This window comes from Phocoena phocoena, chromosome 20 (genome assembly GCF_963924675.1).
Source record: "Phocoena phocoena chromosome 20, mPhoPho1.1, whole genome shotgun sequence".
NCBI classification, from domain to species: Eukaryota; Metazoa; Chordata; class Mammalia; order Artiodactyla; family Phocoenidae; genus Phocoena; species Phocoena phocoena.
Genome location: NC_089238.1, coordinates 16,670,593 through 16,697,087, shown reverse-complemented (window position 1 = coordinate 16,697,087; position 26,495 = coordinate 16,670,593). Strand labels below are relative to the sequence as shown.

The following is a 26,495-nucleotide window of genomic DNA, read 5'->3' as shown; positions in this document are numbered from 1 at the left end:
ACGGCTGGCATTTCTGGGGGAACTGGGCGATGGAGAAGCTCAATTTGAGTGCCCAGTTCTTGGACCTCTTCTCTCTGACTATATTTACTCTGTCTTACCCAAACTCTCATCTAGGCTCATGACTTCAAGTGCTACCTATTCACTCATGACTCCCAAGTTTTTCCTCTTGCTTGAACCGTCTCTCTTCATACTCCAGACGCGAACACCGAACTTAACACTTCCACTTAGATGTCTAATAGGCTTGGAAAGCTTAACATGTCAAAAAACAAGATCATGATCTTCCCCCTACAACGTGTATTTCTCCGAGATACAATGGCAATTCCATTTTTCCAGGAACTCGGGTAAAAAACTGGATGTCATCATTGACTGTTATTTTTCTTTCTCTTAACTCTTCACTCAATATATCTAGATCACCACAGCCCACTCCTCCTACCTTGACACCTTCACTCCTGGCCTGCATTACTGCTGTAGCGTCCTGTCTGTTGTCCTCACTTTCATGCCTACTGAACTGTTGGTCTGATCCTTTGTAAAACACGTCCGATGATGTCCCTCCTTTGCTTAAGCCTTTCAATGGCTTCCCATCTCTCTCGGAATAAAAACCAAAGCCCTCACGATGACTTACTGCCTTCCTTCCCTCTGTGACCTCATCTTCTATCACTCTCCCCTCATTCACTCCCCTCCGGCCACACTTGCCTCTTGCTGTTGCCGAAACATCTAAGCATGCTCTCCTCGGGAGTTTTGCAGTTGCTCTTCCCTTTGCCTGAACACTTCTCCCCCAGATAGCCAACTGGCTTGCTTCCTCACCTTCTTCAGGCTTTTGCTCAAATGTCACCTGAGTGAGTTTTGCCTTGACCATTCTATTCAGAATTGCAACCCCTATTCCCAGCACCCTTTCCAGCGTTCCTTATCTCACTAGCACCTACCAGCATTTGATATGCCATATATTTCACTTGTCACCTACATAGCCGCAGCACCTGTAACACTGAAGTGTTGGAAGGAGTTGGGTTAAGTGGGTGAATGAACGAACTAATGAAGCAGGCCGGGGCTCTGCCTCTGTTCCTCAGTCACTTCCAGGCAGAGGTCGGCAGAGCAGCAGCCCAAGAGGCCGCTGGTGGCAGGGCGAGAAGAGCTGAGGCCCCCGAGCCTCGGCTGCGGACCAGGTTGCCTCTCGGGCGCGGGCCTCAGAGAGGAGGGCGAGGGCGGGGGCGGGGACGGGGCGGAGCGGAACCGGGGGCCTGCGCCTTAAAGCTCGCTGCGCTCGCCGGTCCTCCGCCTGCCGCGCGCCACCCGCCCAGCTTCCTCCTCTGTGCTTGTCCCAGTCCGTGTGTTCTGCCGCTCTCGCCATGGCCGCGCTCACCCAGAACCCGCAGTTCAAGAAGCTGCAGGCATGGTACCACGAGCACGGCTCTGACCTCAACTTGCGCCGCCTTTTCGAAGGAGACAAGGACCGCTTTAACCACTTCAGGTGCGTGCGCGGGACCAGGGGCGGGGCGCGGACGTGCCGGACCCGGAGGCGGCGCGCGGGGTCCGGCTGTGCAGGGCCTGGGCCGGGAGGGCTGGGCGGCGGTCCCCGGGGGCCCCTGGCTACGGATCTGGACGCAGGCCCAGGCCGCGCTTCGTCCTTGACGCCTCCTTGAAGCAGGTTTCCGGGTGCTCGCCGGAGGTCTCGGCGCCCCGGCAGCTTCGTCATGGATTGGGCCTCTCTGCCGCTTCCCCTCCACGGGGACATTTCTCTCCCCTCCCCCTCCACCTCCACCAGCCCCTGCCGCTTGAAGCAGGCCATCCCTCCGCGGTTGTGAGCAAGGGCCCTCGCCGACGCAGCAGGCTCAGAAGGGCTGCCCCCTTGCACTCGGTCCTGGCCGAGAGTGTGCTCGGGACCTTCTGCAGGGTGCGGTCAGGGTGGGACCGGCCCGGGGGATTTGCGGGGAGCCGCGATGGGAGGGGTGGAGAGATGGGGCCGTGATTCCTGCCCAGGAGGCTAGGTCCGGAGACCCATGAACGACCAGGAAAGGAGAAAATCTTGGGGGTCGGGAATGGTCACTGGCACAGGGGTTTGGGAGGGGAGGTCTGTGGCTCCAGACTGGAAGTCCCTGATGGTCAGCCCTTGTCATTTGGGTCCTTCCCTGAGTAAGTTGAGTCGCAGAGTGGAAGCTCTGGGGGGGAATTGTCACTCTCTGGCCTAGGCAGGGGCAGCGCACCCAGCTCTGTCTTCTCATCCCCCAGCTCAGTTTTAGCAGAGGAAAGGCTCCTCACCAGGGGTCTGCATCTTGCCCTGTGCTGCTGCTGCAGGTCGGCTTGGGGGGGCGGACAGGTGACAGACGACACCACTGTGCTGGCCAGCTGAGGCTTGTTTGGATTTGGCACAGGGAGGATTTTTTTTTGGAAGCATCTCTGATCGGGGATCAGGCTGGGGTGTGGTCAGCCGCTTCTGCCATCTTTCTGCAGCTTGAACCTCAGCACCAGCCACGGGCGTATTCTGTTGGATTACTCCAAGAACCTTGTGACTGAGGCCGTGATGCAGATGCTGGTAGACCTGGTAATGTTCTGCACGGGGAGGCTTGACCCGTGACCCATGGTGTTGTGGACGAGCTGGGCTACCGGCGTCCTCAGGTCCTTGAGCATCTTTACTTCCCCCTCTTAGTGGATCTCAGTAGTTGCCCCTGTGCCCCTGCCCCTGGCTCAGGTTCTGGCCGGCATCCCAGGGGACTCAGTGCCTGATGTCTGAGCAGACCCTTCCCAGGCAGTGGGGGAGGGCACCAGTCTGCAGCCATTTGTCAGCCCCACCGGGGGCTGCACCAAGCCTTGTGCTTGGGGCCTTGGACTCCTGGTGGCCAGCGTGGGTGGGACCAGGCCTCAGTGTATTCTCTTCTCAGGCCAAGTCCAGGGGTGTGGAGGCTGCTCGGGAACGCATGTTCAATGGTGAGAAGATCAACTTCACCGAGGTGAGCAGACAGACTCCGTATACCCTCCACAGCCTCTTCCTTCCCTTTGGGGTTCGTCTGACTGTTAGCAGCATCACCCTGTGTCCGTACCCCTCCTCTTAGGCAATGCTTTTGCTTAACCAGGGGCCTGAAGGCCTATTTCCTCAAGCAAGTTGCACAGCCTTGGGGTGTGTCTTCCCCAAGACTGCAGTCTAGGTCTGGTGAGCATGGAATGGCTCCCGGTGTCTGCCTGGGGACAGCATCTCTCAAGGCTGCAGGGAGAGGGCTTCTCAAGGCATGCTCAGAGAAGTTAACTCTGATCCTTGCTACAGGTTTTGTCAGTGAAAAGAAGACTCGTGTCAAAATCAACCTCCTCGGTGGGAGGAGTCAACAGGAAGCTGTGGCAAGGCCAGGCCTTGGCCACCCTGTGCCTGCATTGCCGTGGAACCCTGTAGGCATAAGAATCACTGAGCACTCAGAGTGTCATCCTCATGATGTTATCCTTGTTTTACACATGAGGAACCTGTAACTCAGAGGTCAAGTCACTTATCCAGTGTCATTCTGTAAGTGGCAGAGCCACTATTCAAACACCCCTGTCTTTCACTGCTGGGCTAGGCTGAGAGACGGCAATCAAGGAGGGCTTCCTGGAGTGGTGCATTTGTCTACAGAATGTGGCACAGGAGTGAGGTTGGGCGGGGTGAAGGCAGTGTGGCATGAAGCCCTCCACCTTAGTGAGCCTCTCCCTGCGTTGGAGTCCTGAGATCATCCCTTCCTGTCCCCCTGGAGTCTCAGACCTGTTTCTTTCAAGGACTCATCTGCTGCCTCCAGCTTGATGGGACTGTTGCTCTCACTTGATAAGGCCAGCCGCCTGGAACCTATCACAGACTTAGGGTCCGGTTTGGTTTCCAGTAGTGGGTGTGATGGGATGCTTGGTGAGGGAAGCTTGAGTTGCCTGATTTGCTCCACTTCCAAAGGGCCAAGGACACTTTTCAAAAGGTGCCAACAAACACCGTGTACTTTCACCAGAAAGATGAGACTGGGCTTCATGAGCCTTGGTCCTCTGTAGCCAGTCATTGCTTGTCTCTGACCTGTGTTGTCACCAGTGTGCCTTTTCTCATGCTGTTCAGCTTTCCTTGACTTTTCACGCCCTGAACATCTGTGGGTCATTGGGGCCTGTCCCAGGCCTGTTCTGGTCTCCCTCCCCTTGCGACTGTCTGCAGCACGTAAGGGAGCGGCACACGCCTTGCCTTCCCTCTAGGACCTGGAGTGGCCCCTATTTGCATGAGCACACAGTAGGTTTTGAGTATGAGGCCATGGTACTAGCAGACCTTAGGGCCTGCGTGTCCAGTGGATAAAGGGCTGAGCTGACTCTTGGGGCCACACTGCATCGTGCCCAGCTGGGAGTGTGGCTGCCCTGGGGTGGAGGCCTTCACGCGCTGACTCTCGTCCCCAGGATCGGGCAGTGCTGCATGTGGCCCTTCGGAACCGGTCAAACACACCCATTTTGGTGGATGGCAAGGATGTGATGCCAGAGGTCAACAGGGTCCTGGAGAAGATAAAGTCTTTCTGCCACGTAAGCAGCTGCTGGGCTGGACTTCCCCTTGGCCGTGTGTGTGTGTGCTTGTATTTGGGAATCTGGGGATCCTGATGGGCCACCCTTCCACGCTCCTTGGAGAGGACCCCAGCCCTCAATGCAGCCTGAGGTGGCGGTGGTCTCTGTGACAGCTAGCCATGGAGCCTCTGCTAAGGCAGGAATTTCCCTGACCCTGTTCTCAGGGAACCCACCACTGACAGCAGTAGAGCAGCCTCCTTCCTGAGCTCTAACGCCTGTGGGCTCACGGTGACAATCTGGCCAGGACAGAGTTCTGAAAAGAAAAGTGAGGCCCCTGAGGGATGGGATAGTCGGGGAGAGACTTGCTTTTTCAAACCTCTTTAGTCATGTGCCCTTATTGCCTAGTCTAGAACTAGATGAGATTTAAAATGGAAAATTTTCTTGACCACACCCCAGCCAACTCTCCAGAGGCAGCTTTTATAATGTTTACTGTAAATCTTCCAAAAGTTTCCTATGCTTGTGCTAGCATGTCTGTCGTCTCTTCTTTGAAACACGGGCACACACGTACACACACATGCAGCTTGTCCCTGTGTCAGCATTAATGCACACAACTGTGCTTCCTTCTCCTGTGTGGGGGTGTAGGGGTTGCCCCAGAGACCAGCTAGAGATGTCCCCACATCACCTGCCATTGCCTCAGTGTCTACCGCACGGTGATTCTGCAAGAGTTGGTGGATGTCCTCAAGCCTGGAGTACAAGGGTGATGTCTGTGGGCTGGACGGTTTGTGTGGCCGTGTGCATGTCTGTACGTGTGGGTTACGCATGTCTGTACGCGTACTCTGAGAGTGATAATCTAGGCTCTAGTCAGCTGGTCCCTGAGAGCAGTGTCCCCCACGTGTGGCTGGTCATCTTCAGACCCGAAACGGCAGGAGGTGATCTGGGCATCCATCCTAGAGGCTAGGCAGGCAAGTGAGTGGGACTTTGCAGGGTGAGGAAGGCTTGGGATCCTGATGAGAATCTGGATTCCAGAATGTCCCTTAAGAGTGGTTGGTGTTTGTGATGGGCTTTGGGTGGGATGTAGGGTTGGGCATTTCCAGACATCTGCTGTGAGTGGCAGAACTGATGTGTCTCGGAAGCATGGTGCTCTGTTTGGTCAGCCCTTGTGTGCTCGGGCATGCCATGTGGAGAGTGTGTGGCACTGGTCGTCTGGGAAGCTGTTTCCAGGAAAGCCCTCCCTTATAGCTGGCTGCTGGATACCTGACTCAGACTGATGGGCTATTTATAGTTCAGAATAGCTGCTGAATAGCAGCAATTCCATGGTAAGGAACACTCCCCATGGCTGTGCTCTCAGGAGTTCGCCAAGATTGGGTGAGGATGTCACCATGACCTTGATTGTCACGGCAAAAACCGAAAACAGCCTCACCTCATTTATCAGAGGATTGACCAGTAAAGTCAGTGTATGTTCATAAACCGTAGTCCTGGGCGCCATTAGGAATTAGGGAGCTACAGTTGCATTGACCTGCTATGCTGTTCAGGACATACTGTGAAGTTGAAAAAGGAAGTTGCAGAACGGGTGTGTTTTGTAAGACTCCCTATCTGGTTAAATAAAGGGTATATGTAGTAATAGTAAAGATACACAAAGTTTCCCCTCTAGGATGCTTTATTATAACAAAACTCATGGTGAGATTGATTGTTGAAAAGCTGAGCAACTTACTTTCTTTCTGTATTGATGGAAAATTGCTCATGGCAGGTGATTATTATCTAAAAGAAATAAAGTTGCTGGGTCTTACTGGTTTGGGGAAAGCCACGTATACTAGTTTCCTATCGGTGCGTAACAAATAACTCCAGAATTGAGCAGCTGGAAACAGCAGTCAGCGTTTCTGTTGACTGGTTCTGGCTCAGGTCTCATAAGGTTGTAGTCAAGATGTTGGCCCAAGGTTACATTCATCTGAAGGCTTGATGGGGGATGGAGGATCTGCACTCAAGATGGCTCACTACCAATTAGTGCTGACATTTGGGAGGCTTTAGTTCCTTACCTGTGGACCTCTCTACAGGTTGAATGCCCTCATGACAAGGGCATGCACTCTGATTTTTCCCAGAGTGACTGATCCAAGAGAGAGGAAGGCAGAGTGCCTCAACATCTCTTAATACCTTGAAGTAGCATCAGAAGTTACTCTTTCATTTCTGTAATAGCCTGTTGGTTGTACAGGTCAATTCTGATCAAAGTGGGAAGGGACTACACAAGAACATGAATGCAGTGCCAGGAGGTGAGGATAGCTGGGAACCATCTTAGAATTTGGTTATCATAGTCTGCCTACTAGCTCCCAGTGATTCATCATGTTCCTTCCACATGCAAAATACCCTGTTCTCTTTCTCTTAAGGCCATATGCCATTACCATATCAGCTAGAAGTGAAGAACCTCATAATCTAAATTAGATACAGATATATCTGTATTTTCTTTAATACAGCTTAAATACAGTTCCTTTTGATCTGAAGATACGTGAATTAAGTAGACAAGTTATTTATCCCCTACACACCCAACATACAATGGTGAGATAGGCATAGGATAATTCCTTTTCAAAAAGGAAGGAAAGTGGAAGGCACACAGGAAACATTGGTCCAAAGCAGTTCTGAAATTGAGCAGGACACGTGTTGGCAATTGCTTGGTTAGGACTCAAGGCCTGGGGATTGTTCCTCAAGGCTTTTGGCTTTGCCCTTAGTCATCCTTTTTACATGAAAGGTAGTCTGTGTTTGTAATTGCCTAGTGTTTTCAGCCTGCTTACTGCCTATAGAAATGTAGGTTTTTAAAGATCTCTTTTCTGGGACTTCCCTGGCGGTTCAGCGGTTAAGACTCTGCACTTCCAACGCAGGAGTGCGCAGGCAGGTTCGATCCCTGGTTGGGGAACTAAGATCACACATATACACGCCACGGCCTAAAACATAAAAAATATTAAAGATCTCTTTTCCTTTTTTATTTTTATTATTATTATTTTTTTGGCCATGCTGCGTGTCATGTGGAATCTTAGTTCCCAGACCAGGGCTCAAACCTGCGCCCTCCTGCATTGGAAGTGCAAATCTTAACCACTGGACCACCAGGGAAGTCCCAGAGATCTCTTTTCCTTTTGTAATATCTCTGTCACTTTCAATCCAAGCTGGTAGTGTTTCTGACAATTCAGTTATCTTAAAAACTTTGTGGGTCTCCTGTGAAGCTTACTGGGGGTGGGGGGTTCACTCCATTAGACAAAAGCTATACCCACAAATATTTTCAAGGTAAGTCCTTTCCTACAATTGCTTCTAAGACCACAGAGATAGTACTTTTAAGCTTTTTGGAAACCTTACCTTCAGCCAAAATATTCTCTGTGTTAGCACCTTAGTTCTTTCTGAGGTCTTAACAAAGGATTTTACAGCTATATTCTCTGCTTTACCTCTTGAAGCTTTTCTTACAGTGCCTTGGATTTGAACTTTGCCAAGGATCCATCTCCTAATTTCAGCATCAGTTATTTTCTGGAGAGGCTGGGAATTTTCAAATCCAACGATTCCTGGCTTCTTTTTGTTTAAAAGTTCTTCATTAAGCTTATTTCTCTCCTCTTGTATTTTATTGTAAGCAGTAAGAAGCCAGGTAGTTCCTATAACACAGCCTGAAAATCTCTATAGCTAGATCATCCAGATCATAATAGATACATCTTTTACTTTCCCCATTAATGCAGGCAACAGTGTTATTAAATTTTCTTTCACTACATAACAAGGATTCTTTTTCCTACCATTTTCAGTAGTGTTTTCGTCCCACTTCTTGAAATCTATACCAGCAGCCCCCTCGAGGACCATTAAACCTCTGCTAACAGTCTCTTCCAATGTTTTTTAGGCTTTCACTAACTCTCCTCAAGGCTCTTTTAGCTTTTACCTATATTTTTATTTTTTTATTTAAAAAAAATATTTATTTATTTATTTTGGCTCTGCCGGATCTTAGTTGCGGCACATGGGATCTTTTTAGTTGCGGCTTGCGGGATCTTAGTTGTGGCATGTGGACTTCTTAGTTGTGACATGCGGACTCTTAGTTGCAGCATGCATGTGGGATCTAGTTCACCAACCAGGGATTGAATCCGGGCCCCCTGCACTGGGAGCACGGAGTCTTACCCATTGGACCAGGGAAGTCCCTACCCATATTTTTAGATTTTTGTTATGGTAGTATTCTACTTGTGGCACCAAAGTCTGCATTAGTTATTTATCATTATATAACAAATTCCACCCAAACTTGGCTTAAAATAGCAGTAAACATTTACTATCTCACATGGTTTCTGTGGATCAGAAATTGAGGCTTGACTGGTTGGTCTTGGTTTGGGGGTCTCTCTTGAGGTTGTACTCAAGATGTTGGCCAGGGCTGTAGTTACCTGAAGGTTTGCTGGGTTCTCGAGGATTCTCTTCCAAGGCAGTTCCTATTCATGGTTGGTGAGTTGGCATTGGCTCTTGGAAGAAGGCCTCTGTTCCTCACCACACTGGCTTCTTCATACAACTGAGTCTTCTCATAACATAGCAGATGGCTTCCCCAAGAGTGGAGCTATCCAAGAGAGCAAGGCAGAAGCTGCATGGTCTTTCCTGACCCAGCTTCTGAAGTCACACTCCATCATCTTTGCAGTGTCCTAATGGGTGCATAGTGAGCCCTGTATGGCGTGGGGGACCCTGTAGGGATGTGAATACTGGGAGGCAAGAATCCCTGGGGTCCATGTGGAGCTTGGCTGCATGTATGTCATTTCTGTCCCTGGCACGGACCAGTCACAGTAGTTGACACTCCACATCTCTTGGCCTCTGTCACGTTAGGTTCTGCTGGAAGTTCGCTCTTGTTTTGCAGATTCTGACAATGTTGCTGTGAGGTGGGGATGTCACCCCGTTTACTAATATGAGAAAAAGGGTCTAGTTGGGGCTGAGTGTGGCAAGGATGTGACACTGTGTCTCAGTAGGCCTCTGATAGGGCCTGGAAGTCGGGACTGAGGTGTAAGGATACAGCAGTAATGACGCATTTGAGCAGCAGTTTATACTCAGGGGTCTGGGCTGATTACATCTCCCTGCTCTGTGCCAGCGTGTCCGGAGTGGTGAATGGAAGGGGTACTCAGGCAAGTCCATCACGGATGTCATCAACATCGGCATCGGCGGCTCTGACCTGGTAAGGAGGGGGCTGCCTTGGGATGGGGGAGGAGGGGTTCCATCCAGGGCCTTGGTTTCTCCAGAGATGGGACCTGGCTGTTCTCACCTCTCGTGGGATTTCTGATGCTGCGTCTCCCCACAGGGACCCCTCATGGTGACTGAAGCCCTCAAGCCATACTCTTCAGAAGGTCCCCGGGTCTGGTTTGTCTCCAACATCGATGGGACCCACATTGCCAAAACACTGGCCGCTCTGAAGCCTGAGTCCTCCCTGTTCATCATCGCCTCCAAGGTACGGCCCTCAGACCCGGCCTGACTCCCAACCCTGTGTGTGTTGGGGTGTGAGGGGGGGTGGATGCTTTGCCACTGCCCTGGACTCTGGACCCTCCCAGCTGCTCTGAATGAGCCGTGCTTTGTGGATCAGGTGGGCACAGCTGCCCTCAGACTGTTCCTTATCTGGTGGCAAAAACAGTTTACCTGATGAAAGCCTGAACTGGTCCGTATGAGCCTTCATCTTAGGCCCACCCACTCACTTCACTGAATGTGCACTCAGCCTGGGACCGTTCCCATCTTTCTCAGAGATCTGTCTCTAACGTCTGCTCCTTTCTGATCCCAGAGCCATGCCCAGATAATGTAAGCATTTTGTTTTTTGCCATCCATGCCCTGTTTACTCGTATCCATGCACATTAAATATTAAGAATTTCATCTGAGTTCTGAGATACAGCCTAGTCTGGGCTGAAGGGAGCCCCAGGTGTGTCCACAGCTGCTCTCCTGGAGGATGCTCTGGCCTTTGACCTGTGGTGGGGTGGCGGGGGCGGAGGGTGGGCTCTGGGCAGGTGGAGGTGTAGCTCTTACTAGCGTTTCCCCTTTCTCTGTCTGTGAAGTCCTGGAATTACAGGATGATGTTGCTACTTCCAGGCCCCTGCCCCAGACGCAGTCACTGATCGTGGCTTTGTGGACACGTGGGTGGGGGTGATGGGGAGTGACTCACACCTGCATGCGCTGCTCCGTGTGGTAACTGGGCACCCACACGGCCTCCGCTGCTGAGTTCTGGCTCTGGGCCGTACCGACCTTGGCTGGGGACCGACTCCTTTACTCTCTGCTTGCAGACCTTCACCACCCAGGAGACCATCACCAACGCAGAGACAGCAAAGGAGTGGTTTCTCCTGTCGGCCAAGGATGTGAGTGCTGGGTGGGCAGTGGGCAGTGTGCAGGCTGGGAAGGACAGGGTGGGCCTGCCCGTCAGCCTGCGTGGCCACGCTTAGCCCTGTAGCCCTATTTCCCCTGAAGTTGGCAGCAGGAGGCATCCTCTCTGGTTAAGATATTTGGCTTTGGGACTTCCCTGATGGTCCAGTGGGTAAGGCTCTGTGCTCCCAATGCGTGGGGCCCCAGTTCGATCCCTGGTCAGGGAACTAGATCCCGCATGCATGCCGCAACGAAGATCCTGCATGTTGCAACTAAGACCCCGTGCAGCCAAAATAAATAAATATTTAGAAAAGAAAAAAAAAAATAAAGATATTTGGCTTTGCCAGCCCAGACAAGCCAAATGTGGCAGACCCTGCTCTAACTGCTGAGGGCCGTTTCCTTAAGGCCACTGGCCCTATGGAATCCTCTCTACCCCTGGCCCCTCCAGCTTTACAGGGGAGACACCCTGGGCCTTGTGTGCCTGTGAGGTAGGCTGGGCTGCCTGGCCTCTGACCCCTCTGTCCTCTCCATCTTGACATGGGGCTCCTCCGACAGCCTCCGAACCGAGGACTGGGAGCAGTGGGTCCCCGCCGGGGCCTTGGTTTCTCCAGAGATGGCAGGGTTACTGCCCCTGGGGGGCCCCTGGATGGGTGTGGTATAACTTGACTCATCTCTTGCAGCCTTCCGCAGTCTCGAAGCACTTTGTTGCCCTGTCTACCAACACTGTAAGTGCCCACGAGGGTTCCCATACTACCTCCCTGAGAGGGCCCAGGCCAGGTCAGGGTCATGGCCTTTCCGAATACATCAGCTGAGGTGTGTTTCACAGGTTCAGGGGTCTTGGCTCAGCTGGTTGGGTAGAAGGGTTGGTTGCCTGTGAGGGATGTGAGTTGCAAACCGTCCTTACCTTTTCTGCAAGGCAGACAAACCTCTGCTGCTCCAGCAAGGGGTTTGCAGTCAGTGGGATCACATTAACCCCACCCATCTCCCGGGCCTGGCTGATGGCCACAACATTCCACACATGTGACCTCCCCTGGCCTCTGCCACTGGCCTCTCCCCAGATGGGATATGCTGGGTACGGGGGATGCATCCCATTTCTCACATAAGGACGTTAAGCCCCAATGAAGGGATGTGACTTGTCACCCAGTGATTGCATGAGTCAGTGATGCCGGGATTAGAACATGGTTACCCACCTGCCAGTTCCTCCTGGCCCCGGGTTGTGCAAGGTAGGGTCAGGGGCGTGTCAGCGGGCAGGGCGGGGCTGTGCTGCAGGGGTGGCCAGGAAGGCAGACCTGGCTGAGCACTTGCCGTGTGGTGGGCTTTGTGCTGGGCAGTCTGAGCCGGAACCACACCCGGGTCCTCCTGACTCCACTCCTTCCATGTCACCCCCACCCCCACCCATGCCTGCAGTGCTGACTTGCCTGTGGGGGGAGACAGAAGGACATCTTAAGGCTGGCCAACCACAGTGCCACTGTCCACCTTCTGGGGGTAGAGCTCAGCCTGGTCAGTGGGGCGTCTCCTGTGGGGTCTAGGCAAGGGTTGCTGACCCTGTCTGCCCGGGGGATAGACTAGGATCGCTCATTCCCTGAAGGCTTCCTGGGGTGCGGTCACCATCCCAGTATTGGAAGGGCTGGGCAGGTGTCCGGGCTGTATGTTTCCTGGCCTGGGAGGTTGCCCCTGCCCGTGCTCAGTTGTTTCCCAGAGGTCCCAGGGGGTCTGGTCCAGGAGGTGGTCTTGCAGAACAGTGTGTGGGCCAGGTCCTCAGGGTGGGTGTGCAGCCCCTCTCAGCAGGAGGGGTTTGTAAGCACTGGGCCACGGGTGTGCTGGCCGTGAGCTGGCCTGGCATCTGGCTCTGGACTCGCAGGTGGCTCCAGCGCAGCCCCAGTGGTGGCACGACTCTTCATGCCCTGGAGCTCCTGTTCCTGTACCGCTAACCCAGGCTTCCTTCCTTCTCTTTCCCTTTGCCCTTTTTAGGCCAAAGTGAAGGAGTTTGGAATTGACCCTCAAAACATGTTCGAGTTCTGGGACGTAAGTAAAGGCACTTCCCCGTGGTGGGTGAATCATGTGTCCTTTGCCAAGTCAAGCCGCAGATGAGGGGCCCATAAGGTCAGGTCAATATTTATTGAGCACCTGCTGCATGCCTGCAGCAGGCAGGAGGCCCTCAGAGAGGCGTGTGGGGCAGGAACAGCTTTGCTCAGTCAGGATGAGGGCTCCACTCCCACCGAGGGCGGGCTTGCAAGGCCAGGGTGACAGTCCCCTGGGTGGGGTAACCGGAGCCACCCCTGTCCCCCTCGCTAAGCTGAGGTTGTGAGTTATTCTCAGTGATGACCTTTCTCTGAACTACAGCCGCAACCTGTAAAGACCAAAGGGCAGGGTGAGGCGGGAGGTGTGACTGGGCAGGCCTGGAAAGGAGCCGCAGGGGCAGCTGGAGGGTGGCAGAGAGGAGGTGCCTGGGTGGGGCCCCGCTGGGCAGCTCGCGAAGCCAGCGTTGCTGAGTGGCAGAGCTGCGGGCCACTCTAGTGACAGGCGGTCACGCAGACTCATCTCTGCTAGAGCCACAGCTGGTGCCAAGGCGTGAGCAGGAGCTCTCCTTGCAGCTTGCCTGAGTGCAGCCGTGGTGTGAGAAGGGCTCGGGTCGCAGAATGCAGGGAAGGCTCGCGGGGCAGAGATGCGGTGCAGGGAGTGGCGTGGGTGCCTTGAATGCAGTGGGTGTGGCTCTAACACGTGACTTCGGCAGGCGTACCTAAGAGGGCATCGTCCGGTTGGGAATTTTCCCAGTGGGGCTGCTTCCAGGCCTTTATACTGGAAGCTCTCTGCTTGGGGGCAGCATCTGAAGATGTAACTTCCTTTGAAAGCTCTAAAGGCCTGGAGTCTGGGAGAGAATTACGCCCTCACGCCCTAAGGCATCTTTTGTGCGTAATGAGTTAACCTCTTTCTAGAATGGGACTAGTTATGTACCATCCTTGGAAGAATTGAGAAGAGTCACTCAAATCCTTTCTGCGTCCTGTGGCTCAGATGAGGATCCCTGGTCGAGAGAGACTGTGCAGCTTCTAACAAATGTTGCGTGCCTGTTAAACGAGGGGAGGCACCACCCTCCTCCTCTCCGGGATCTGGAGCCTGAGTAGGTGGTGGTCAGGGACACGTGGGGGCTCCTGCTAGCCAAGGAGCCCAGCACAGCGGGGCTGTGTCGCAGCCTGGCTCGTCATTGCCTGTAACCACCCGGCCTGCAGAGATGAGCTGGGGTGTGGCCTAGAGACAGACCTGGGTCTCCCAGGTAAGGCCTAGGAATGACAGTTGGGCACAAAAACATGGGGCTGGGGCTGGCTAGTGAGGCCCAAGCGGCCAGGGTGGGCACAGTGGAGGCCTCTGCGGCCAGTCCAGACATACCTGGAAGGACCTGCCTGGGTCGCTAAGGATGTATATTGGTGAGTTGAGAAGGTGACATCTGAGGAGCCAGGGACAGGAACAGGTGAAATTTCTGGACCCAGGGTCTCTCAGGTGAGAGAGAGGAGTCACAGTAGATACAGGGATGTTGCTCTGGCTCTGAGGTAAGATCTGAAGAGTCCAGTCTGGCGTAGGTATGTGTAAGCGGTGAGGCCTGGTCAGCTGTGGCCAGCCACGGGGCAGCCTTGTGTGTCGGGATCAGGCAGTCAGCACGCATTACCGGAGAGCTAATTTTGGCCGGTGATGTCTGAAGAGGAGCCAGGACAGGTACAGGTGGTATCTGAAGAGGAGGCACCAGGACAGGTAAAGGTACAGGTGAGGTCTGTGAATTCTGGAAGAATTCAAATATTCTATCAAGTGGAGTCTGAGGAGCCAAAATTAGGTACATGTTCTTTTTTTTTTTAATTTATTTTTGGCTGCGTTGGGTCTTCGGTGCTGCACACGGGCTTTCTCTAGTTGTGGCGAGCGGGGGCTACTCTTCGTTGCGGTGCGCGGGCTTCTCATTGCGGTGGCTTCTCTTGTGGAGCACGGTTTCTAGGCGCGTGGACTTCGGTAGTTGTGGCACGCGGGCTCAGTAGTTGCATCTCGCGGGCTTTAGATCGCAGGCTTAGTAGTTGTGGCGCACGGGCTTAGTTGCTCTGCAGCACGTGGGATCTTCCCAGACCAGGGCTCGAACCCGTGTCCCCTGCATTGGCAGGCGGATTCTTAACCACTGCGCCACCAGGGAAGCCCAGGTACATGTTCTTAAACCTGGATCTGTGGGTTCAGGATAGGTGTATACATTGGGATCTCTGACTGGCTCTGAATAGTGAGCATCAGGTAGTGAGTGGGCGTTTAGAAGTGAGGATTAGGCAAACGTAGGTAAGTCCCCTGTGTAGGTCTCAGCATCCTGACCAGGTGTGACGGCCAGAGCTCAGGGTGTTGTAGAGGCCCCTGAGGTTCCATAATCAGCCCAAGACGTGGTCGGTGGCATTGGGGTCTGGCTGGGTTGGGGTATGAGGTGCCCAGATGAGGAAGAGTTAGGAATGTACCTGGTTATAAAAGGTAAGGACTGGGGAGTTGGGACAGGTGAAGAACAGACAGGTGAACCAACCCAGGAGCCACATCGCTAAGGTGCATTGTGAGAGGCTTATGGTAGACAAAGGTCTAGAGACAGGTCTCTAGAAGTGTCAGAGGCCCAAGTCACTCAGACACTGTTTGGCACCAGTGGACTCTCGCCAGGCTTCCCTCAGGCTGAGATGAGCAGCCAGGGATCTGTCAGGTCTCTGGGAAGAGTCTGTTCAGGTTAGGTTTGTATAGTGGGGTCTGCCGGCATGGTCTGTAAAGCCACGTCTGCTTGAGGTCTCAGAAGCTGGAATCAGACAAGGTGTGTATAACTAGGTGTTTCAGGGGAGGCCTGAGGAGCCAAGATCAGGCACATCTGGACAGAAGTGTGTTGGTCGGGTAAGGACACTAAAACCAAAGGTAGGCAGAGACAGAGCTGAGTCTGACAGGTGGGACTAGAAATCCAGGATCGGGTCCAGGTCAGAACTGTGTCCTCAGGTGTTGTCCAAGCAGTTCTGGTGATGCTCAGGGTGATGGTCCTGGAGATGGTCCTGCGTCCCCTGGGAAAGGACTGAAAAGCTGGAGTCGGGCAAAGAGATGGAGCGCTGCTTCCATCCATCTGGAAGGTTCATGAATTCTGGGTCTGTCTCAGGTACACAGAGCAGGTCTGTCAGGTAAGGCTTGAGGAGTTGAGGTGAGATACAGGTTTGTACTTTTGGTTCTTGAACAGGTAAGGTCTGAGCTGCTGAGGCCAGTCCCTGGTTTGTATTCCAGATTTGAGGAGCTGAGGTTCAGCACTGGTAGATAGAACTGAGTTTTTCAGGTAAAATCTGTAAAGCCAAAGGTAAGCCAGAAGTAGGTTGAAAAGCCATGTTTAGGTTCATTAAACTCTGTCCCACAGTTGAGGTCAGGCACAGGTAGGTAGAACAGATCTGTCAGGTGAGCCCTGAGGAGCCAGGGTTGGGTTCATCTAGAAGGACCTGGATCTCTTAGATGATCTCTGAGAATATGAAGTGAAGACAGGTGGATAGAGGTAGGTGTCTCAGGTGAGATCTTGGGAGCTGGGACTGGGCACAGGTGAGTAGACCTGCATCTCCCAGGTAAGGTCAGGATAGGTAGGTAGAACTGCATCTCTGCCTGTCTTGTAGAGATGTCTTATGAAGTTGAAGAGTTGTGGCCAGGCACAGGTATGTGCACTTGAGTTTCTCATGTAAGGTCTGTGGAGTCTGCATCTGGTACAGGTTTTATCCTTGGGTCTGTCAGGGTGAGTTAAGCACAGGTGGGTAGAGCACGGTCTGTCAGGTAAAGTCTGTGGAGCAAGTTCAGGAAACTGGGTCTGTCCAGTGAAATCTCGGAAGTCACAGCCAAGTCCAGGTAAGAAGAACCAAATGTCTTAGATGACGTTTGGCGAGCTGAGGTGAGGTACATGTAAACAGAGCTAGCCTGCCGGGGCAGTCTCAGGAGCCAGGAACAAGCACAGGTAGGCAGAGGTGGCTCACCATGTGCAGTTTGAGGATCCAAGGTCGTGCACAGGTAGGCAGAGCTGGCCGTCCAGCTGCAATCTCAGAAGCCAGGCTCAGTCACAAGTAGGTAGGACTGACTTGCCACATGTGGTCTTAGGTAAGCAGAGCTGGTCCACTAGGTACAGTGTAAGGTGCCAGGTTGGTAGAACTGGTCTTCTGGGTATCGTCTGAGGAGCCAGGGTCAAGCACAGGTAAGCAGAGCTGGTCTGCTAGATATGGTCTGAGGAGTCAGGGTCATGTACAGGCGGGTAGAGCTGGTCCGCTAGGTATGGTCTGAGGACCCAGGGTCAAGTACAGGTAGGTAGAGCTGTTTGGCTAGGTATGGTCTAAGGACCCAGAGTCAAGTACACGTAGGTAGAGCTGGCCCACTAGGTGCAGTCTCAGGACCCAGGGTCATGTACAGGTAGGCAGAGCTGGTCTGCTAGGTATGGTCTGAGGAGCCAGGGTCATGTACAGGTGGGTAGAGCTGGTCCGCTAGGTATGGTCTGAGGATCCAGGGTCGTGCACAGGTAGGCAGAGCTGGTCTGTCAGGTATGGTCTGAGGGTCCAGAGTTGTGTACAGGTAGGCAGAGCTGGTCCGCTAGCTATGGTCTGAGGATCCAGGGTCATGTACAGGTAGGCAAAACTGGTCTTTCAGGTATGGTCTGAGGGTCCAGAGTCGTGTACAGGTAGGAAGAGCTGGTCTACTAGCTATGGTCTGAGGATCCAGGGTCAAGCACAGGTAGGCAGAGTGGGTCCACTAAGTATGTTTTAAGGATGCAGGGTCATGTACAGGTAGTCAGAGCTGTTTGGCTAGGTATGGTCTGAGGATCCAGGGTCAAGCACAGGTAGGCAGAGCTGGTCCACTAGGTATGATCCGAGGATCCAGGGTCATGTACAGGTAGGCAGAGCTGGTTCACTGGGTATGGACTGAGGATCCAGGGTCAAGCACAGGTAGGCAGAGCTGGTCCACTAGGTATGATCCGAGGATCCAGGGTCATGTACAGGTAGGCAGAGCTGGTCCACTGGGTATGGACTGAGGACCCAGGGTCAAGCACAGGTAGGCAGAGCTATTCTGCTAGTTAGGTTCTAAGGATCCAGGGTCATGTACAGGTAAGCAGAGCTGGCTGGGTAGGTATGGTCCGAGGACACAGGGTCACATAAAGGTAGATAGAGCTGGTCTGTTAGGTACAGCATAAGAAGCCAGGGTCATGTACAGGTAGGCAGAGCTGGTCTGCTAGGTATGGTCTGAGGACCCAGAGTCAAGCACAGGGAGGCAGAGCTCGTCCACTAGTTACAGTCAGAGGAGACAGAGTCATGCACAGGTAAGCAGAGCTGGTCCACCAGGTACAGTCTCAGGACCCAGGGTCAAGTACAGGTAGGCAGAGCTGGTCCATAAGGTATGGTCTGGGATCTGGAGTCAAATACAGGTAGGCAGAGCTGTCTGACTAGGTATGGTCCAAGGATCCAGGTTCAAGCACAGGTAGGCAGAGCTGGTCCACTAGGTGTAGTCCGAGGACCCAGGGTCAAGCACAGGTAGGCAGAGCTGGTCCGCTAGGTATGGTCCAAGGATCCAGGGTCATGTACAGGTAGGCAGAGCTGTCTGATGAGGTATGGTCTGAGGATCCAGGGTCAAGTACAGGTAGGCAGAGCTGTTTGGCTAGGTATGGTCCAAGGATCCAGGCTCAAGCACTGGTAGGCAGAGTTGGTCCACTAGGTGTGGTCCGAGGATCCAGGGTTAAGTACAGGTAGGCAGAGTGGGTCCACTAAGTATGGTCTGAGGATCCAGGGTCATGTACAGGTAGGCAGAGCTGCTCTGGCAGGTGTGGACTGAGGGCCCAGGGTCATGTACAGGTAGGCAGAGTTGGTCCACTAAGTATGGTCTGAAGAGCCAGGGTCATGTACAGGTAGGCAGAGCTGGTCTGCCAGGTATGGACTGAGGGTCCAGGGTCATGTACGCGTAGGCAGAGCTGTCCACTAGGTATGGTCGGAGGAACCAGGGTCATGTCCAAGTAGGCAGAGCTGGCCCAGCAAATGTGGTCTGAGCAGCCTGGGTCAGAGGCAGGTAGGCAAAGCCTGTCTGCCAGGTATAGTCTTGAGGAGACCTAAGGAGTTACGGTTGAACACAGGTAGGTAGACTTGGCTCTTTCAGGTGTTGGATTCAGGCAAAGGTATGTACCCTTGGTCTTTTGGTGATGCCTGAAAGACCAGGGTTAAGCCTGGGTTGGTAGAGCAACCTCAATTCAGGCCCACAGCACTGGGGTCTTCTGCAGGTAGGCGGGACTCTGCGGGGCTCATAGCAGATATGCAGCCTCTAAGTTAGACATGAGTAGGTGGATGTGGCTCCTCTCAAGCAAGGACTTTGGGGCCAGCTGTATGTATGCTTGGGTCTTGCAGGTGAAATCCTTGGAGCACGATTCCGGCTCAGGTACATTGACCCAGGTCCTAGAAGTTAGATCTGGGGTTAATCCCAAGTAGGTAACCACATCTCTCGGTGGGGTCTGCTGAGCACAGATACGCAGAGATGTTTGCATCTGATGAGGTCTGAGGCTCCTTACTGAGGTGTTGGTGCCCAGACTAAGCAGGGGTTGATAGTGTTGGATCTGTTTGTGAGATGTGGAAAGCCGAGTCAGACACAGACGGTAGACCTGGCTCTCTCATGTTAGGCCTGGGAGCCGAGATCAGGCCCATGGAGAGAGAGCTGGATCCCTTGGGAAGGTGTGAGGCGTCTGAGTGTTGGGCTCTGGGAGGTGGGCCTGGGTCTGTCAGTTGAGATGTGAGGGGTCAAGGTTAGGCACAGACAGATGTGTGAAGCCCGGGTCATTAGCTGAGCTGTCTGGAGCCTGCCTCTGACAGGTGTATAACCCTGTGGTCTGAGGTACTGGAGTTGAACACAAGTAGGTAGAGTTAACCTCCCAGGTGAAGCCATTGCATCCATACCCAGGGCTGCTACGTGGACCTGGCTTTGTCAGTGAGTCCGTGGATCAGGGTCACACGGGCAGAGGTATAAACACGATCTTAGGTGGGTTTTTGTCCCCCGGTTCAGGTACAAATTGGCATCCCCGGGCTTGTTAGATGCAATGAATGGGGGCAGGATCTAGCCTAGAAATACGTAATTGGTATGATTGGTAAGGCCTGAGAAGGTGGGTCAGACACAGGTGGGACCCTCAGTGGTAGGATCAGGCACGGTCAGGTGGGTAGAGTGGACTCTCATCGAGGGAAAGGCAGTGTCATCGTAGGTGTGTGTACCTGGGTCTACCTGGGGAGGTGTGCGGAGCCCTTGGGTTCAGGTAGGAGAGGTAGAACGAGCTGAGCCATGTCAGCCAGCTGTTCTTAGCACGCTGGTCAAGTGTGATGGGCAGAGCTCAGGGTGTTGTAGAGGCTTGAGGATCTGTAACCAGTCCAAGGTGTGGTGTGTCACATTGGCATCTAGCGGGCAGGTTCTGAATTAATCAAGTGGGGAAAGAGATTGGATTACACCTGGTTGGAGAAGGTGAGGTCTGAGGCTCTGGGGCAGGTGAAGCACAGAATGTAGAACTGACGGCAGAGCTACATCTCTAAGGTGTGGTGTGAAAGACCCACTGCAGGTGAAGGTGAGGTCTAAGGACCTGTGTCCACAGCTTGAGGTCTCAGAGGCTCAAATCAGACACTAGCTTTGCTGGGCTCTCCCAAAACAAAAGTGAAGTCTGAGAACCTGACCTCAGTCAAAGTCAGCAGCCTGGAATCTGTTGGTCTGAGTGCTGGCTGTCTGCTCAGGCCAGTTTCTGGGTTTGAGTCTATTGGGTGAGATCTGAGAGCCAGTGCCAGGCATGGTGTGGTCTGTGGGACTGTGACAGTCAGGTAAGGTTTCCCCAAACCCAGACCCTTTCTAGGTAAAGAGCCCCATCATTCATCTTATTATCCAAGCCAGAAACATCTGGACCACATTTAACTCTGTCATTCTTCCAATTCATCCTTTTTAATGGAACCTCCTGAATCAGTGGTCTGCATCCCTGCCGCCCCCATTCAGGGTAGCGTCATTCTGTGGACGACCACTGGGGCTCCTAGGTGGTTTCCTGCTTCCATTCGCTCCTCACCCACAGACTTCTTGGTTCTCCAGCCTTGCCTCTCCGCTTCTACCCTCCAGTTCTCACTCCTTCCTTCATCTTCTAGATTGTGCTACACTTCTTCCTGCCCAGCCTGTCTCGTCAGGCTTTCAGGATAGAATTAAGCCTTAATGCCCCAAGGCATCCATTGGATGTAATGAATTAGCATCTCTCTTTTGCCTCTAGAAGGGTGCCAGCCTTGGACCAACTGTGGTAGTACTGAGAAATTGAGTCACTCAAAGCATCTTCCGTGGGGCTTAATTCTCTCACTGTTGAGAAAGCCTGCTCTGGCTGCAGGACCTTTGCATATGCTATTCTGGCTGCTGGAATCCTTCTCCTCCCTCTGTGCTTCCCTGGGTAACACTTACTCATTCTTCATATCCAGGCTCAAGCACCCTCAGAGTCCTTTTACTCTTGGTTTCCTTTCTCCCAAGCACTTTATCTCATTTTCACATTTATCGGCATGATTGTTTCATTTATATCTTTCTCCCCCGTGGATTGTTTGTATTGCTTATGCTAGGAACATGGTAGGTGTTCCATAAGTAGTTGTCAGGAAGACGTGACTGGAGATCTGAGGATTCTGAAGGTAAAACGGAGTCTGCAGTGTGGCATGAGAAGATCCTGGCTCATATCCAGGCTCAAGCCTAGGTATGAGCCACTGGGCCTGTCAGTGTCCCAGGAGGCAGGGCTAGGCACAGCTAGGAGGTGCTGGGTCTGTCAGTACAGCCTGAGGAATCGGGAATGGGCACAGGTATGAGGCACTGGATCTCTCATTGTCAGAAGTGGCAAGGCGAGGCCCAGGTATGAGACCCTGGGTTTATCAGTATCTGAGGAGCAGGGGCCAAGGCCAGGTAGGAGGTGCTGGGTCTTTCATTGTTCAAGGAAGTATGCGTGGGCACAGGTATGAGGTGCTGGGTCTCTTAGTGTTTAAAGAGGCTGGACACAGATACGAGTCATTGGGTCTGTCGGTGTCCTTGGAGGCACAACCAGACACAGGTATGGGATTCTGACTTGTCAGTGTCCAAGGAGGTGGTCTAGGCGCTGGGTCTGTTGGTGCCTGGGGAGGCCGGACCTGGCACAGGTATGAGGCGCCGGGTCTGTCGGTGTCTGAGGAGGTGGGGTCAGCCACGGTAAGGTCTTCGGTTGAGTCTCGTGGCTCTGGTCAGTCCCTCGTGTAGTCTCTGCCCTGTTGGTCGGCCCAGCAGTTGCCGGCGCCTGGCCTGCTGTCTTGCTTCCCAGAGGTGGGTTGGCCCCAGGGCCGCAGAGCCTCACCTGTAGCAGAGCATGGTTCTCAGGGGGCAAGTTCCGTGGCAGGAGGGAGGGGGGTGGGGTGTGCCAGCCCTTCCTCAGCGCCTTTTCCTGTCTCTCCTAGTGGGTGGGAGGCCGCTACTCGCTGTGGTCAGCCATCGGACTCTCCATTGCCCTGCACGTGGGTGAGTGTGCATGTTTGTGTTTCTGTCTCGGGAGACCGTGTTGCCGTCTGAAATCGGGCTGGGGGCTCATGTCCCTGAATACCTTCCCGTTCCCACAGGCCGCGGGCCTCTCTGCCCTTGGCTGGAACATTTCTTTCAGGTCAGGTGGGAAGGGCCGAGTTTCCTTGCGGGTTTGCAGGTTGGCCTTTCTCCCCGCCCCTCACAACTGCGGTCCTGCTCGCTCCTCCATGCCAGGTGGCGCTAGAGCTGCCTCTGTGCTCAGGGCTGACTCTGATTAGAGGGGCTTTCTACAGGCCCAAGTCCTCCCAGATCCTGTTTCTTCTGGCTCCCCCTCCAGCCTTTCCCCGCTTCCAGAAGAAGCTGTGTCCACGTCCAGGAGGCATAGGGCATGACCATTTCTGTTGACGCTGCTTTTGTGTTGCAGGATTTGACAACTTCGAGCAGCTGCTCTCAGGGGCTCACTGGATGGTAAGTGCTGAGGCTTGTGTTCTCTGCCAGACGCTGGCCAGAAGCTTGTGGTTGGTCCAGCTCCCTCCCCCTCGCCCTCTCTCCTTCCCTCCTGGGAAGCTGCTCAGCCCCCACGCACCCTGCTCTCATTTCAGGACCAGCACTTCCGCACGACGCCCCTGGAGAAGAATGCCCCCGTCCTGCTGGCTCTGCTGGGCGTCTGGTACATCAACTGCTTTGGGTGTGAGACGCATGCCATGCTGCCCTACGACCAGTACCTGCACCGCTTTGCTGCCTACTTCCAGCAGGTACCAGCTGCCAGGCCACGCCTTGGGTTGGGGGGCCTGTGAGCCTGGGTGCCCAGGTTCCTGCTCCTCCAGCGGCCTTTTCCTCCATTACCCTTGGGCATGTCCAAGGCCCACCTGTGCTCCCCATCTCATGGAGAATCTTCGTAACCAGGATCTGTGTCAGTTGAGTTTGGCTACCGTGGGAGGGGCATGAGTGGCCATCATGGTGCCCTGGCCAGCCAGGCTCTGGCTTGGCTCAAGGCATGTGCCTCAGCCAGGTCACTTCTTTCTTGGACATCACCTGACAGGGTGGGCCACAGCCTGGGACCCCCATGGTTTGCACTGCCTTTGTCCCTCCAGAAAAGCAAGTTTACACCCAGTCTGTGGTGCCTCTTTGGGCTACTCACAGCCCTCTGCCCCTGGAATCTCCACAGCCCCCCTAGAGGAGCCCCTCTCCCAGTGGATCCTGTGACTGGAGGAGGGGCTGAGGCTCCCCAAGGCCCAGAGTCTAGTTGGGGTGACGGCCCTCAAAGGCTATACAGTCTGGATTCCAGCCTGCCTCTCCATTAAGAAATCAACTGAAGATTTTGTGACCCGTTTCTGCTCTTAGGGAGGTCCTCCCTGGACCTGGTCCTGGGTCCTTCAGAGCGGTCGAAGCCAAAAAGCTTGTGAGCTGTGCCCTCCCAGGTGAGGGGACATAAAAGAATCATGCCTGCCCATATCTCACAGAGCCAGGGCAGGGCAGGCGTGCCTGGTGCATCCCAGGCTGGTTTTGGGCACGTGCATGAAGGAGCAAGACTTGCAGATCGACGACTGGGTTTCTGGCCCCATTCCAGGGTGACATGGAGTCCAATGGGAAGTACATCACCAAGTCCGGCACCCGTGTGGACCACCAGACGGGCCCCATTGTGTGGGGGGAGCCAGGGACCAATGGCCAGCATGCCTTCTACCAGCTCATCCACCAAGGTAGGGCCCATCTGGCCTGGGCAGGAGTGCAGCTGGGGACGGGGAGGGCACGCCAGCAAAGACTCCTCCGTGAGGTCAGCGTTCTCCTGTAGGCCACATGGGTGGTTCCCGTGGGTGGGGATAGGCGCCTGGGTGACCACAGTGCCCTTCGCAGGTACCAAGATGATACCCTGTGACTTCCTCATCCCTGTTCAGACGCAGCACCCGATAAGGAAGGGTTTGCATCACAAGGTAAAAGCCCTCGTCCCGACCCTCTTCATGCTGTCTTAGGCTCACGTTACACCTAGACCTCTTAAGACTGATGCATTAGTCAGCAGTACTAGTTTTCTGTTCCTGCTACCACAAACTTAGTGGCTTAAAGACAACACCCATTTATTAACGTGGTTTCTGTGGGTCCCAAGCCCATCATGGTCTGCTGGGTCTCTGCTCAGGTTCTCACAGGCTGAAGTCAAGGTGTCGGCAGGACCGTGTTCCCTTCCGGAGACTCTGGGGGGAAATCCTTTTCATCATTCATTCAGATTGTTGGCAGAATCCATTTCTATATGGTTGTAGGACCAAGACCTGGCTTCTTTGCTGGCAGCTGGGGGTCGTTCTCAGCTTCTAGAAACCCCCTTGACTCGGTCTCAGAACCAGCAAGGCTGGGTTGAGTCCATCTGAAGCTTCGATTCTCTCCTGCATCTTCTTCTGTTGCATCTCTGTGGCTGACTCACTTGCCGCCCTCTTCTGTGATTTTTAAGGGCTATGTGATTACAGTGGGCCCACCTGGATAATCTCCCTATCTTAAGGTCTGTAACCTTAGCTCTGTCTGCAAAATCCCTCTGTGCCATGCGGTATAATATACACAGGCGTTAACAGCAGGGGGGCAAAGGTCAGGGAGCCAAGATCTTGCCTACCACAGCAGCAAAGGGGAAAACCACCCAACTCCTGACCTGGCAGAGTCCTTGAAGGGGACCGATCCTGCCTTTTCTTGGGTGTGCAGAGTAGCATGGGTTACTGTGGGCGCAAGCTTTGGACTCGGGGGTCCTGGGTTTGGATTCTAATTCTTTCCTTCTGTCCTTCTGGGATTCAGTGCTGCTGACTTGAGGAAACTGAGGCTCAACTAGAAAAGAGATGATGCCTCTACCCCCTCAGGACCTTACAAAATAGGTCTTGGTAAAGTTCTTAACAGGGCCCTCGGCAAGTAGTACATAGTCCTTGAAGGGTAGTTATCATCGTTGCCTACTTTCCAGTGTCAACAGATGTGCTCTGGTGTCCCCCCCTTGCTCCAAGTAAGCTCCAGAGTTGGGGCAAGCAGCCTGACCCCGACTGCTGAGACTAAACCCTGACTGGGCAGTGCCAGGCAGCCTTGTCCATCTGCCTGAAGCTCAGACAGTGCTTCAAAATGGTACTCGATGTCTCTCTCGTCAGATCCTCCTGGCCAACTTCTTGGCCCAGACTGAGGCCCTGATGCGGGGGAAGTCGACAGAGGAGGCCCGGAAGGAGCTACAGGCTGCAGGGAAGAGTCCAGAGGACTCTGAGAAGCTGTTGCCCCACAAGGTCAGCACTTCTCCTGAAGTGGGCTTTGGGTGGCATCCTGGAATTGGAAGGATAAAGTTGTGTGGCCAGGGCAGGGGCTCGTGGAGTGCCTTGCCTGCCTTGCACGGTAGGAGGGGCTGTCCTCGCAGAGCTGCCCATCCCAGCCGCTGGCGCAGCATGTGCTTCCCTTATGAGGAGTTAGGAATCACGACTAACTGGGGGACATTTCTGGGTGTTTTCTGAAGGTCTTTGAAGGAAATCGCCCAACCAACTCTATTGTGTTCACTAAACTCACGCCATTCATTCTTGGAGCCTTGATTGGTAAGTGAGTGGGGAAGTCCCAGCTTCGGGTAGGTCGGACTGGGCTGGTAGAGCCCTAACGTGCTCCCTCCACAGCCATGTACGAGCACAAGATCTTCGTTCAGGGCATCATCTGGGACATCAACAGCTTTGACCAGTGGGGGTGAGTTGCTGGCTAAAGGGGAGGGTGGGGAATGCCTGTGAGCCGGCTGGTGGATTTCACTAGCAACGTTGGAAGCTTCCTCATACCATTCTTTCTCCTCGCCCTGGCAGAGTGGAGCTGGGAAAGCAGCTGGCTAAGAAAATTGAACCTGAGCTTGATGGCAGCAGCCCAGTGACTTCTCACGATTCTTCCACCAATGGGCTGATCAACTTCATCAAGCAGGAGCGTGAGGCCAGAAGCCAATAAACTCGTGCCTGGCAGTAGTCCCCGTTGTGACTGGTCCTTCTTGTCCCTCCTGCCCAGAGTCTGCACCGCATGGTCCTGCCCAGAGCACCCTCTGGTTTCGGGCTTGGACCACAAGCCCTTTGGCGGAAGCTGGTCTGGAATTGCCAGCCTCACCCTCTCCATGTCCAGGCCCCCTCTGTCTTACAGTCGGCTGAAGTGTTTCAGTGCAGCTGATTTTTCTGACCTGTGTTCATTGTTCATATACCAGGTAGAAAATAAAGATGCCACAAAGGAGA

At 53.8% G+C, this 26,495-nt stretch overlaps 1 protein-coding gene across 3 annotated transcripts; it reads left to right on the top strand.

Moving 5' to 3' along the window:
* Positions 1 to 1,256: 1,256 nt before the first annotated feature.
* On the top strand, positions 1,257 to 26,495 carry GPI (glucose-6-phosphate isomerase). 3 transcript variants are annotated; one of them, XM_065899036.1, is made up of 18 exons: positions 1,257 to 1,465; positions 2,446 to 2,536; positions 2,874 to 2,942; positions 4,375 to 4,494; positions 9,545 to 9,628; positions 9,752 to 9,898; positions 10,716 to 10,787; positions 11,472 to 11,516; positions 12,763 to 12,816; positions 22,236 to 22,296; positions 22,721 to 22,764; positions 22,899 to 23,051; positions 23,867 to 23,996; positions 24,151 to 24,227; positions 25,404 to 25,532; positions 25,757 to 25,832; positions 25,908 to 25,974; positions 26,085 to 26,495. In XM_065899036.1, exons 1-18 carry the CDS (start codon positions 1,344 to 1,346, stop codon positions 26,218 to 26,220), a joined length of 1,677 nt encoding a protein of 558 aa, XP_065755108.1. In that variant the 5' UTR covers positions 1,257 to 1,343; the 3' UTR covers positions 26,221 to 26,495. The 3 variants fall into 3 exon arrangements, with proteins under 3 accessions (XP_065755108.1, XP_065755109.1, XP_065755110.1); XM_065899037.1 differs by having other exon boundaries at positions 1,344 to 1,465; positions 25,431 to 25,532; positions 26,085 to 26,220; XM_065899038.1 differs by lacking the exon at positions 9,545 to 9,628 and having other exon boundaries at positions 1,344 to 1,465.

Coding starts and splice junctions, on each gene's coding strand:
- GPI (XM_065899036.1), top strand. CDS start 1,344: ATGGCCGCGCTCACCCAGAACCCGCAGTTCAAGAAGCTGCAGGCATGG. Junction 22,765..22,898: donor TCTCAGGGGCTCACTGGATG/GTAAGTGCTGAG, acceptor CTCTCATTTCAG/GACCAGCACTTCCGCACGAC. Junction 25,533..25,756: donor AGAAGCTGTTGCCCCACAAG/GTCAGCACTTCT, acceptor TGTTTTCTGAAG/GTCTTTGAAGGAAATCGCCC.